We start from the raw sequence: 14,101 nt of genomic DNA on the forward strand, positions 1-14,101 counted from the left end.
CTTTGTCTCCAGTACCCACTGTGACATCCTGGGGATCCCTCCTTGTCCCCAGGGCCCATTGTGACGTCCCAGAACCCCCCATTGTCCCCAGGACCCATTGTGACATTCAGGGGACACCCCCTTGTCTCCAGGGCCCATTGTGACATCCTGGGAATCCCTCCTTGTCCCCAGGGCCCATTTTGACTTTCAGGGGACCCCCCATTGTCCCCAGGGCCCATTGTGACATCCTCGGCACCCCCTTGTCCACAGGACCCATTGTGACATTCAGGGGACCCCACATTGTCCCCAGGGCCCATTGTGACATCCTGGGGACCCCACTTGTCCCCAGGACCCATTGTGACACTGTGGGTACCACCCTTGTCTGCAGGGCTCATTGTTTCATCCCAGGACCCGCCATTGTCCCCAGGGCCCATTGTGACATTCAGGGGACCCTCCTTGTCCCCAGAGCTCATTGTGACATCCAGGGGACCCCCTTTGTCTCCAGGGCCCATTGTGACATCCCAGGACCCCCCCTAGTCCCCAGGGCCCATTGTGACATCCTGGGGACGCTCTTTGTCCCCAGGGACCATTGTGACACTATGGGGACCCTCCTTGTCCCCAGAGCCCATTGTGACATCCAGGGGACCCCCTTTGTCCCCAGGGCCAATTGTGGCACCATAGGGACCCCCTTTTCACTGGGGCCCATTGTGACATCCCAGGACCCCCCCTGGTCCCCAGGCCCCATTGTGACATCCTGGGGACCCCCCTTGTCCTCAGGGTCCATTGTGACAGCCCAGGACCTTACATTGTCCCCAGGGCCCATTGTGATATCTCGGGGAACCCCTTGTTCCCAAGGCCCATTGTGACATCCTGGGGACCCACCCTTGTCCCCCGGGCCCATTGTGACATCCCAGGACCCCCCATTGTCCCCAGGGCCCATTGTGACATCCTCGGCACCCCCTTGTCCCCAGGGCCCATTGAGACGTCTCACGACCCCCCATTGTCCCCAGGGCCCATTGTGACATCCTGGGGATCCCTCCTTGTCCCCAGGGCCCATTGTGATGTCCCAGGACCCCCCATTGTCCCCAGGGCCCATTGTGACATCCTCTGCACCCCCTTGTCCCCAGGGCCCATTGTGACATTCAGGGGACCCCTCTTTGTCCCCAGGGCCCATTGTGACATCCTGGGGATCCCTCCTTGTGCCCAGGGCCCATTGTGACGTCCCAGGACCCCCCATTGTCCCCAGGGCCTATTGTGACATTCAGGGCAGCCCCTTTGTCACTGGGGCCCATTGTGACACCATGGAGACCCCCGCTTGTCCTCAGGGTCCATTGTGACATCCTGGGCACCCCCCATTTTCCCCAGGACCCATTGTGACATCCTGGCCACCCCCTTGCTCCCAGGGCCCGTTGTGGCACCATGGGGACACCCCCTTTGTCCCCAGGTCCCATTGTGACATCCCAGGACCCCCTTTGTCCCCAGGGCCCATTGTAGCACCATGGGGACCCCCTTTTACCCCAGGGCCCATTGTGACATTCAGGGGACCCCTCTTTGTCCCCAGGGCCCATTGTGACGTCCCAGGTCCCCCCATTGTCCCCAGGGCCCATTGTGACATCCTGGGGATCCCTCCTTGTCCCCAGGGCCCATTGTGACATCCCAGGACCCCCCATTGTCCCCAGGACCTATTGTGACATTCAGGGGACCCCCTTTGTCACTGGGGCCCATTGTGACACCATGGAGACCTCCGCTTGTTCTCAGGCTCCATTGTGACATCCTGGGCACCCCCCATTTTCCCCAGGACCCATTGTGACATCCTGGCCACCCCCTTGCTTCCAGGGCCCGTTGTGGCACCATGGGGACACCCCCTTTGTCCCCAGGGCCCATTGTTACTTCCCAGGACCCCCCTTTGTCCCCAGGGCCCATTGGAGCACCATGGGGACCCCCTTTTACCCCAGGGCCCATTGTGGCACTATGGCAACCCCTTTTGTCCCCAGGGCCCATTGTGACATTCTTGGACCCCACTTTGTCCCCAGGGCCTATTGTGACACCATGGGGACCCCTCCTTGCCACTGGGGACCCATTGTGACACCATGGGGACCCCCTCTTGTCCTCAGGAGTCATTCTGACATCCTGGACACCCCCCATTGTCCCCAGGGCCCATTGTGACATCCACTGCACCCCCCTGTCCCCAGGGCCCATTGTGACATTCAGGGGACTCCTCTTTGTCCCCAGGGCCTATTGTGACATCCTGGGGACCCCCCCTTGTCCCCAGGGCCCATTGTGACGTCCCAGGACCCCCCATTGTCCCCAGGGCCAATTGTGACATCCTGGGGATCCCTCCTTGTCCCCAGGGCCCATTGTGACGTCCCAGGACCCCCCATTGTCCCCAGGACCTATTGTGACATTCAGGGGACCCCCTTTGTCACTGGGGCCCATTGTGACACCATGGGGACCCCTCCTTGTCACTGGGGACCCATTATGACACCATGGGGACCCCCCCTTGTCCTCAGGACTCATTCTCACATCCTGGACACCCCGCATTGTCCCCAGGGCCCATTGTGACATTCAGGGGACCCCTCTTTTTCCCCAGGGCCCATTGTGACATCCTGGGGACCCCCCCTTGTCCCCAGAGCCCATTGTGACGTCCCAGGACCCCCCATTGTCCCCAGGACCCATTGTGACACTATGGGGACCCCCTCTCTTGCCCAGGGCCCATTGTGACCCCGTGGGTACCACCCTTGTCCCCAGGGCCCATTGTGACATCCTCTGCACCCCCTTGTCCCCAGGGCCCATTGTGACATTCAGGGGACCCCTCTTTGTCCCCAGGGCCCATTGTGACATCCTGGGGACCCTCTTTGTCACTGGGGCCTATTGTGACATCCCAGGACCCCCCTTTGTCCCCAGGGCCCATTGTAGCACCATGGGGACCCCCTTTGACCCCAGGGCCCATTGTTGCACCATGGCAACCGCTTTTGTCCCCAGGGCCCATTGTGACATTCTTGGACCCCACTTTGTCCCCAGGGCCTATTGTGACATCATGGGGACCCCTCCTTGTCACTGGGGACCCATTGTGACACCATGGGGACCCCGCCTTGTCCTCAGGACTCATTCTCACATCCTGGACGCCCCCCATTGTCCCCAGGGCCCATTGTGACATCCACTGCACCCCCTTGTCCCCAGGGCCCATTGTGACATTCAGGGGACCCCTCTTTGTTCCCAGGGCCCATTGTGACATCCTGGGGACCCCCCCTTGTCCCCAGGGCCCATTGTGACTTCCCAGGACCCCCCATTGTCCCCAGGGCCCATTGTGACATCCTGTGGATCCCTCCTTGTCCCCAGGGCCCATTGTGACGTCCCAGGACCCCCCATTGTCCCCAGGGCCCATTGTGATATGTTGGGGAGCCCTCTTTGTCCCCAGGGCCCATTGTGACATTCAGGGGACCCCTCTTTGTCCCCAGGGCCCATTCTGATATCCTGGGGACACTCTTTGTCCCCAGGGCCCATTGTGACATCCTGGGGACCCCATTGTCACCAAAGCCCATTGTGATATCCTGGCGACCAGCTTTTGTCCCCAGGGCCCATTGTGATATGTTGGGGAGCCCTCTTTGTCCCCAGGGCCCATTGTGACATCCTGGGGACCCCATTGTCACCAAAGCCCATTGTGATATCCTGGCGACCACCTTTTGTCCCCAGGGCCCATTGTGACGTCCCAGGACCCCCCATTGTCCCCAGGGCCCATTGTGACATTCAGGGGCCCCCGTTTGTCATTGGGGCCCATTGTGACATCCCAGGACCCCACATTGTCCCCAGGGCCCATTGTGACTTTCAGGGGACTCCACTTGTCCCCAGGACCCATTGTGACACTATAGGGACCCCCCCTTGTGCCCAGTGCCCATTGTGACACCGTGGGTACCACCCTTGTCCCCAGGGCCCATTGTGACATTTTGGGAATCCCTCCTTGTCCCCAGGGCCCATTGTGACGTCCCAGGAGCCCCCATTGTCCCCAGGACCCATTGTGACATCCAGGGGACCCCCTTTGTCACTGGGGCCCATTGTGAAATCCCAGGACCCCACACTGTCCCCAGGGCCCATTGTGACATCCTGGGGACCCCCCCTTTGTCCCCAGTGCCCATTGTGACATCCTGCGGACCCCCCTTTGTCCCCAGGGCCCATTTTGACATTCAGGGGACCCACCATTGTCCTCAGGGCCCATTGTGAGGTCCCAGGACCCCCCATTGTCCCCAGGGCCCATTGTGACATCCTCGGCACCCCCTTGTCCCCAGGGTCCATTGTGACACTATGGGGACCCCCCCTTTGTCCCCAGGGCCCATTGTGGCACCATAGGGACCCCCTTTCTCACTGGGGCCCATTGTGACATCCCAGGACCCCCCCTGGTCCCCAGGGCCCATTGTGACATCCTGGGGACACCCCTTGTCCTCAGGGTCCATTGTGACAGCCCAGGACCTTACATTGTCCCCAGGGCCCATTGTGATATCTGGGGGACCCCCTTGTTCCCAAGGCCCATTGTGACATCCTGGGGACCCCCCCTTGTCCCCAGGGCCCATTGTGACATCCCAGGACCTTACATTGTCCCCAGGGCCCATTGTGACATCCTGGCGACCCCCCCTTGTCCCCAGGGCCCATTGTGACATCATGGGGATCCCTCCTTGTCCCCAGGGCCCATTGTGACATCCCAGGACCCCCCATTGTCCCCAGGGCCCATTGTGACATCCTCTGCACCCCCTTGTCCCCAGGGCCCATTGTGACATCCTGGGGACCCCTCTTTGTCCCCAGGGCCCATTGTGACATCCTGGGGACCCCCCCTTGTCCCCAGGGCCCATTGTGACGTCCCAGGAACCCCCATTGTCCCCAGGGCCCATTGTGACATCCTGGGGATCCCTCCTAGTCCCCAGGGCCCATTGTGACATCCCAGGACCCCACATTGTCCCTAGGGCCCATTGTGACATCCTGGGGACCCGCCCTTGTCCCCAGGGCCAATTGTGACGTCCCAGGACCCCCCATTGTTCCCAGGGCCCATTGTGATGTCCTTGGGAGCCCCCTCTCTTCCCACGGCTCATTGTGACTCTCAGGGGACCCCATCTTGTCGCCAGGGCTGATTGTGACGTCCTAGGGCCCCTCTGTGTCCCCAGGGCCCATTGTGACGTCCCAGGACCCCCATTGTCCCCAGGGCCCATTGTGACATCCTCGGCACCCCCTTGTCCCCAGGGCCCATTGTGACATTCAGGGGACCCCTCTTTGTCCCCAGGGCCCATTGTGACATCCTGGGAACCTCCTCTTGTCCCTAGGGCCCATTGTGACGTCCCAGGACCCCCCATTGTCCCCAGGGCCCATTGTGACATTCTGGGGATCCCTCCTTGTCCCCAGGGCCCATTGTGACGTCCCAGGACCCCCCATTGTCCCCAGGGCCCATTGTGACATTCAGGGGACCCCCTTTGTCACTGGGGCCCATTGTGACATCCCAGGACCCCACATTGTCCCCAGGGCCCATTGTGACATCCTGGGGACCCCCATGTCACTGGGACCCATTGTGACGTTTCAGGACCCCCCATTGTCCCCAGGGTCCATTGTTACATCCTGGGGACCCCCTTGTCCCAAGGACCCATCATGACACCATGGGGACCCTCCTTGTCACCGGGGACCCATTGTGACACCATGGGGACCCCCCCTTGTCCTCAGGGCCCATTGTGACATCCTGGGCATCCCCCTTTGTCCCCCGGGACCATTGTAACACCGTGCGGACCCCCTTTGTCCTCAGGGCCCATTGTGACACTGTGGGGAACCCCCTTGTCCCCAGGGCCTATTGTTACGTCCCAGGACCCCCCATTGTCCCCAGGGCCCATTGTGACACCTTGGGGACCCCCTTGTCACTGGAGACCCATTGTGACAGCATGGGGACCACCCCTTGTCCTCAGGGCCTATTGTGAACATCCTGGGGAACCTCCATTGTCCCCAGAGCCCATTGTGAGTTCCTGGAGACCCCCTTGTCCCCAGGTCCCATTGTGACATCCTGGGGAGCCTCTTTGTCCCCACGGCCCATTGTGACATCCTGGGGACCTCCTTGTCCCCAGGACCCATCCTGGCACTGTGGAGACCTCCCTTGTCACTGGGGACCCATTGTGACACCATGGGGACCTCCCATTGTCCTCAGGGCCCATTGAGACATCCTGGGGACCCCCTTTGTCACTGGGGACCCATTGTGACATCCCAGGAACCCCATTGTCCCAAGGTCCCATTGTGACATCCTGGGGACCCCCCTTTGTCTCCAGGACATATTGTGACACCGTGGGGACCACATTAGTCCCCAGGGCCCATTGTGACATCCTAGGAATCCCCTCTTGTCCCCAGGGCCCATTGTGACATCCCAGGACCCCCCTTTGTCCCCAGGGCTCATTGTGACATTCTAGGACCCCACTTTGTCCCCAGGGCCTATTGTGACACCATGGGGAACCCTCCTTGTCACTGGGGACCCATTGTGACACCATGGGGACCCCCCCTTTGTCCCCAGTGCCCATTGTGACATCCTGCCCACCCCGCTTTGTCCCCAGGGTCCATTGTGACATCCGGGGCAACCCCATTGTCCCCAGGGCCCATTGTGACATCTAGGGGGACGCCCTTGTCCCCAGGACCCATCGTGGCACCGTGGGGACCCCCATTATCCCCAGGGCCCATTGTGACGTCCCAGGACCCCCATTGTCCCCCGGGCCCATTGTGACATCCCAGGACCCCACTTTGTCCCCAGGGATTATTGTGACACCATGGGGATCTCCCTTGTCCCCAGGGCCCATTGTGACATCCTCGGCACCCCCTTGTCCCCAGGGCCCATTGTGACATTCAGGGGACCCCACATTGTCCCCAGGGCCCATTGTGACATCCTGGGGACCCCACTTGTCCCCAGGACCCATTGTGACACTATGGGGACCCCCCCTTGTGCCCAGGGCCCATTGTGACACCGTGGGTACCACACTTGTCTGCAGGGCTCATTGTGACATCCCAGGACCCCCCATTGTCCCCAGGGCCCATTGTGACATTCAGGGGACCCCCCTTTGTCCCCAGGGCCCATTCTGATACCGTGGGGACCCCCTTTGTCCCCAGGGCCCATTGTGACATCCTGGGGACGCTCTTTGTCCCCAGGGCCCATTGTGACATCCTGGGGACCCTCCTTGTCCCCAGAGCCCATTGTGACATCCAGGGGACCCCCTTTGTCCCCAGGGCCCATTGTGGCACCATAGGGACCCCCTTTGTCACTGGGGCCCATTGTGACATCCTGGGGACCCCCCCTGGTCCCCAGGCCCCATTGTGACATCCTGGGGACCCCCTTTGTCCCAAGATTTCATTGTGACATCCTGGGGTCCCCCCTTGTCCTCAGGGTCCATTGTGACAGCCCACGACCTTACATTGTCCCCAGGGCCCATTGTGATATCTGGGGGACCCCCTTGTCCCCAGGGCCCATTGTGACATCCCAGGACCCCCCATTGTCCCCAGAGCCCATTGTGACATCCTCGGCACCCCCTTGTCCCCAGGGCCCATTGTGACATCCTGGGGACCCCCCCTTCTTCTCAGTGCCCATTGTGACGTCCCAGGACCCCCCATTGTCCCCAGGGCCCATTGTGACATCCTCTGCACCCCCTTGTCCCCAGGGCTCATTGTGACATTCAGGGGACCCCTCTTTGTCCCCAGGGCCCATTCTGACATCCTGGGGATCCCTCCTTGTCCCCAGGGCCCATTGTGACGTCCCAGGACCCCCCATTGTCCCCAGGACCTATTGTGACATTCAGGGGACCCCCTTTGTCACTGGGGCCCATTGTGACACCATGGAGACCCCCGCTTGTCCTCAGGGTCCATTGTGACATCCTGGGCACCCCCCATTTTCCCCAGGACCCATTGTGACATCCTGGCCACCCCCTTGCTCCCAGGTCCCGTTGTGACATCCTCTGCACCCCTTTGTCCCCAGGGCCCATTGTGACATCCCAGGACCCTCCTTTGTCCCCAGGGCCCATTGTAGCACCATGGGGACCCCCTTTGTCCCCAGGGCCCATTGTGACATCCCAGGACCCCCCTCTGTCCCCAGGGCCCATTGTAGCACCATGGCAACCCCTTTTGTCCCCAGGGCCCATTGTGACATTCTTGGACCCCACTTTGTCCCCAGGGCCTATTGTGACACCATGGGGACCCCCCCTTGTCCTCAGGACTCATTGTGACGTCCCAGGACCCGACATTGTCCCGAGGGCCCATTGTGACATCCTCTGCACCCCCTTGTCCCCAGGGCCCATTGTGACATCCCAGGACCCCCCTTTGTCCCCAGGGCCCATACTGATACCGTGGGGACCCCCTTTGTCCCCAGGGCCCATTGTGACATGCTGGGGACCCTCCTTGTCCCCAGGGCCCATTGTGACATCCAGGGGACCCCCTTTGTCCCCAGGGCCCATTGTGGCACCATGAGGACCCTCTTTGTCACTGGAGCCCATTGTGACATCCCAGGACCCCCCTTTGTCCCCAGTGCTATTGTGAAATCCTGGGGACCCCTTTTGTCCCCACGGCCCATTGTGACACCATGGGGAACCCCTTTGTCACTGGGGGCCATTGTGACATCCCAGGATTCCACTTTGTCCCCAGGGCTCGTTCTGACACCTTGGGGACTCCCATTGTCCCCAGGGCCCATTGTGACATCCTGGGCAACCCCATTGTCCCCAGGGCCCATTGTGACATCTGGGGGACGCCCTTGTCCCCAGGACCCATCATGGCACCGTGGGCACCCTCCTTGTCACTTGGGCCCATTGTGACACCATGGGGACGCCCCTCTTTGTCCCCAGTGCCCATTGTGACATCCTGCGGACCCCCCTTTGTCCCCAGGGCCCATTGTGACATTCAGGGGACCCACCATTGTCCTCAGGGCCCATTGTGACATCCCAGGACCCCCCATTGTCCCCAGGGCCCATTGTGACATCCTCGGCACCCCCTTGTGCCCAGGGCCCATTGTGACATTCAGGGGACCCCTCTTTGTCCCCAGGGCCCATTGTGACGTCCTGGGGACCCCCCCTTGTCCCCAGGGCCCATTGTGACGTCCCAGGACTTGCCATTGTCCCCAGGGCCCATTGTGACATCCTGGGGATCCCTCCTTGTCCCCAGGGCCCATTGTGACGTCCCAGGACCCCCCATTGTCCCCAGGGCCCATTGTGACATTCAGGGGCCCCCGTTTGTCACTGGGGCCCATTGTGACATCCCAGGACCCCACATTGTCCCCAGGGCCCATTGTGACTTTCAGGGGACCCCACTTGTCCCCAGGACCCATTGTGACACTATAGGGACCCCCCCTTGTCCCAGTGACCATTGTGACACCGTGGGTACCACCCTTGTCCGCAGGGCCCATTGTGACATCCTGGGGACACCCCCTTGTCCCCAGGGCCCATTGTGACATCCTGGGAATCCCTCCTTGTCCCCAGGGCCCATCGTGACGTGCCAGGACCCCCATTTTCCCCAGGGCCCATTGTGACATCCTCGGCACCCCCTTGTCCCCAGGGCCCATTGTGACATTCAGGGGACCCCTCTTTGTCCCCAGGGCCCATTGTGACATCTGGGGGACCCCCCTTGTCCTCAGGGTCCATTGTGACAGCCCAGGACCTTACTTTGTCCCCAGGGCCCATTGCGATATCTGGGGGACCCCCTTGTCCCCAGGGCCCATTGTGACACCATGGGGACCCCCCTTTGTCCCCAGGGCCCATTGTGACATCCTGGGGTCCCCCCTTTGTCCCCAGGGCCCATTGAAATGTCCCAGGACCACCCTTTGTCCCCAGGGCTTATTGTGACACCATGGGGATCTCCCTTGTCCCCAGGGCCCATTGTGACATCCCACGACCCCCCTTTGTCCCCAGTGCTATTGTGAAATCCTGGGGACCCCTTTTGTCCCCAGGGCCCATTGTGGCACCATGGGGAACCCCTTTGTCACTGGGGGCCATTGTGACATTACAGGATTCCACTTTGTCCCCAGCGCTCGTTCTGAACACCTTGGGGCCTCCCATTGTCCCCAGGGCCCATTGTGACATCTGGGGGACGCCCTTGTCCCCAGGACCCATCATGGCACCGTGGGGACCCTCCTTGTCACTTGGGCCCATTGTGACACCATGGGGACCCCCCCTTTATCCCCAGTGCCCATTGTGACATCCTGCGGACCCCCCTTTCTCCCCAGGGCCCATTTTGACATTCAGGGGACCCACCATTGTCCTCAGGGCCCATTGTGAGGTCCCAGCACCCCCCATTGTCCCCAGGGCCCATTGTGACATCCTCGGCACCCCCTTGTCCCCAGGGTCCATTGTGACACTATGGGGACCCCCCCTTGTGCCCAGGGCCCATTGTGACACCGTGGGTACCACCCTTGTCTGCAGGGCTCATTGTGACATCCCAGGACCCCCCATTGTCCCCAGGGCCCATTGTAACATTCAGGGGACCCCCCTTGTCCCCAGGGCCCATTCTGACACCGTGGGGACCCCCTTTGTCCCCAGGGCCCATTGTGACATCCTGGGGACCCCCTTTGTCCCAAGATTTCATTGTGACATCCTGGGGTCCCCCCTTGTCCTCAGGGTCCATTGTGACAGCCCAGGACCTTACATTGTCCCCAGGGCCCATTGTGATATCTGGGGGACCCCCTTGTTCCCAAGGCCCATTGTGACATCCTGGGGACCCCCCCTTGTCCCCAGGGCCCATTGTGACATCCCAGGACCCCCCATTGTCCCCAGGGCCCATTGTGACATCCTCGGCACGCCCTTGTCCCCAGGGCCCATTGTGACGTCCCAGGACCCCCCATTGTCCCCAGGACCCATTGTGACATCCTGGGTATCCCTCCTTGTCCCCAGGGCCCATTGTGATGTCCCAGGACCCCCCATTGTCTCCAGGGCCCATCGTGACATCCTCCGCACCCCCTTGTCCCCAGGGCCCATTGTGACATTCAGGGGACCCCTCTTTGTCCCCAGGGCCCATTGTGATATCCTGGGGACCCCCCCTTGTCCCCAGGGCCCATTGTGACGTCCCAGGACCCCCCATTGTCCCCAGGGCCCATTGTGACATCCTGGGGATCCCTCCTTGTCCCCAGGGCCCATTGTGACGTCCCAGGACCCCCCATTGTCCCCAGGACCTATTGTGACATTCAGGGGACCCCCTTTGTCACTGGGGCCCATTGTGACACCATGGAGACCCCCGCTTGTCCTCAGGGTCCATTGTGACATCCTGGGTACCCCCCATTTTCCCCAGGACCCATTGTGACATCCTGGCCATCCCCTTCCTCCCAGGGCCCGTTGTGGCACCATGGGGACACCCCCTTTGTCCCAGGGCTCATTGTGACATCCCAGGACCCCCCTTTGTCCCCAGGGCCCATTGTAGCACCATGGGGACCCCCTTTGACCCCAGGGCCCATTGTGGCACTATGGCAACCCCTTTTGTCCCCAGGGCCCATTGTGACATTCTTGGACCCCACTTTGTCCCCAGGGCCTATTGTGACACCATGGGGACCCCTCCTTGTCACTGGGGACCCATTGTGACACCATGGGGACCCTCCCTTGTCCTCAGGACTCATTCTGACATCCTGGATGCCCCCCATTGTCCCCAGGGCCCATTGTGACATCCACTGCACCGCCCTGTCCCCAGGGCCCATTGTGACATTCAGGGGACCCCCCCTTGTCCCCAGGGCCCATTGTGACGTCCCAGGACCCCCCATTGTCTCCAGGACCCATTGTGACATTCAGGGGACCCCCTTTGTCACTGGGGCCCATTGTGAAATCCCAGGACCCCACATTGTCCCCAGGGCCCACTGTGACATCCTAGGGACCCCCCCTTTGTCCCCAGTGCCCATTGTGACATCCTGCGGACCCCCCTTTGTCCCCAGGGCCCATTTTGACATTCAGGGGACCCACCATTGTCCTCAGGGCCCATTGTGCGGTCCCAGGACCCCCCATTGTCCCCAGGGCCCATTGTGACATCCTCGGCACCCCCTTGTCCCCAGGGTCCATTGTGACACTATGGGGACCCCCCCTTGTGCCCAGGGCCCATTGTGACACTGTGGGTACCACCCTTGTCTGCAGGGCTCATTGTGACATCCCAGGACCCCCCATTGTCCCCAGGGCCCATTGTGACATTCAGGGGACCCCGCTTGTCCCCAGGGCCCATTCTGATACCGTGGGGACCCCCTTTGTCCCCAGGGCCCATTGTGACATCCTGGGGACCCTCCTTGTCCCCAGAGCCCATTGTGACATCCAGGGGACCCCCTTTGTCCCCAGGGCCCATTGTGGCACCATAGGGACCCCCTTTGTCACTGGGGCCCATTGTGAGATTCCAGGACCCCCGCTTTGTCCCCAGGGCCCATTGTGACATCCTGGGGACCCCGTTTGTCCCAAGACTTCATTGTGACATCCTGGGGACCCCCCTTGTCCTCAGGGTCCATTGTGACAGCCCAGGACCTTACATTGTCCCCAGGGCCCATTGTGATATCTGGGGGACCCCCTTGTTCCCAAGGCCCATTGTGACACCCTGGGGACTCCCATTGTCCCCAGGGCCCATTGTGACATCCCAGGACCCCCCATTGTCCCCAGGGCCCATTGTGACATCCTCTGCACCCCCTTGTCCCCAGGGTCCATTGTGACATTCAGGGGACCCCTCTTTTTCCCCAGGGCCCATTGTGACATCCTGGGGACCCCCCCTTGTCCCCAGGCCCCATTGTGACGTCTCAGGACCCCCCATTGTCCCCAGGGCCCATTGTGATATGCTGGGGAGCCCTCTTTGTCCCCAGGGCCCATTGTGAAATTCAGGGGACCCCAACTTGTCCCCAGGGCCCATTGTGACATCCTGGGGACCCCATTGTCACCAGAGCCCATTGTGATATCCTGGCGACCGCCCTTTGTCCCCAGGGCCCATTGTGACATCCTGGGTCCCCCTTTGTCCCTGTCGAGGGTTAGGATTGCGGGGTGACAATCAAACCCTGGCAGATGTGTTGTCAACCTCCTCTCCCCCCCACTTCCCCCTTTTGCCCCTCCCTCTCCCCCCTTCCCACTCAGCACAGGCGATCGGGAGGGGAAGAAGCACAGAGGGGAGAGAGCTGGAAAAGTTCAAGATGTTTTACTGATGCTACTGATGAGAACAGAGAAAATAATACAAATATACAAAACCCATCTTGTAAGTCTGAGCAACTGCAGAGCCAGCACCCAAAGTCCTGGATCAGACTCTGCAGCCAACCGGAGCTGGATTCAGTCTCTCACTGGCCTCCGTTCGCAGGGACGACCAGCAAGGTCCTCTCCTGATGTCGGCCATGAGCAGAAGGGAAGGAAAAAGGCAAAAGGGAAGGGAAAAAGGGACAAGATCCTCGTGATCTCCCACTTTTATATGAAGTATTCACGTGAATGGAATGTTATTCACCGTTGGTCAGTCTCTCGATCACCAGTTTCTCGTTGCCCCTCTCGCGAGATGTCCATCCGTGCTTGTCAATAAGTTTGCATTCCCTTGCTGGGTTTAACCAAAACATGTGTCTGGTTCTCCAGGAAAATGCAGCTGACATGAAGGCTTTGGCTGACAGGCAAATTCACTAAAAGAGAAACTTGTTTTTTAACAAAACCAGGACATTCCACCCCTTATCATATGACATTCACTGAATACTTAAACCTTATCAATACAATCTATCAATACAATCTAATTAATCACTACTACTATATATATATATACATATGTACATATATACACAGGAGTAATTAATCAGTGGACCATCCTTTGAAAAGTTCATTAAGTTCATTTTGTCACCACAGTCTCCCAGGGCAGGGAAAATGGTCCAAGTGCATCTCATGACCCCTGTTGGTGGGTTAAGGACACCAACTTCCAAGAAGGTGTCGGGCGCCACTCGAAGAAGCCAGCGCTGGTTTCATCACCATTGTCTTGATCTGAAAGACACTTATTAAACATTGTTAGTGCGGCAATTCACATCGTACAGTTCAGCATTGCACATTTTCACCTAAAATCCAATCCCCTTGAGGTGCACACCGAACTTCTCCATCCTTAAGCATCACCCACCAGGTGCTGCCAGGTCCCTGGGCAAAAACAATCCCACGAATAGGTTTGCCTGTGCCTGAGG

At 60.3% G+C, this 14,101-nt stretch overlaps 1 protein-coding gene across 2 annotated transcripts in view; it reads left to right on the forward strand.

The window, feature by feature from the left end:
- LOC139826765 (uncharacterized) overlaps positions 1 to 13,894 on the forward strand; it is a 36,701-nt gene extending 22,807 nt beyond the window's left edge. For both annotated transcript variants that reach the window (XM_071803156.1, XM_071803155.1), the window contains exon 5: positions 13,255 to 13,894. In XM_071803156.1, coding sequence (XP_071659257.1) covers positions 13,255 to 13,348 — 94 coding nt within the window. In that variant the 3' untranslated portion in view covers positions 13,349 to 13,894. The remainder of the gene's footprint in view (positions 1 to 13,254) is intronic.
- Positions 13,895 to 14,101: the final 207 nt, after the last annotated feature.

This window comes from Patagioenas fasciata, unplaced genomic scaffold, assembly GCF_037038585.1.
Source record: "Patagioenas fasciata isolate bPatFas1 unplaced genomic scaffold, bPatFas1.hap1 Unplaced_15, whole genome shotgun sequence".
Lineage (NCBI taxonomy): Eukaryota > Metazoa > Chordata > Aves > Columbiformes > Columbidae > Patagioenas > Patagioenas fasciata.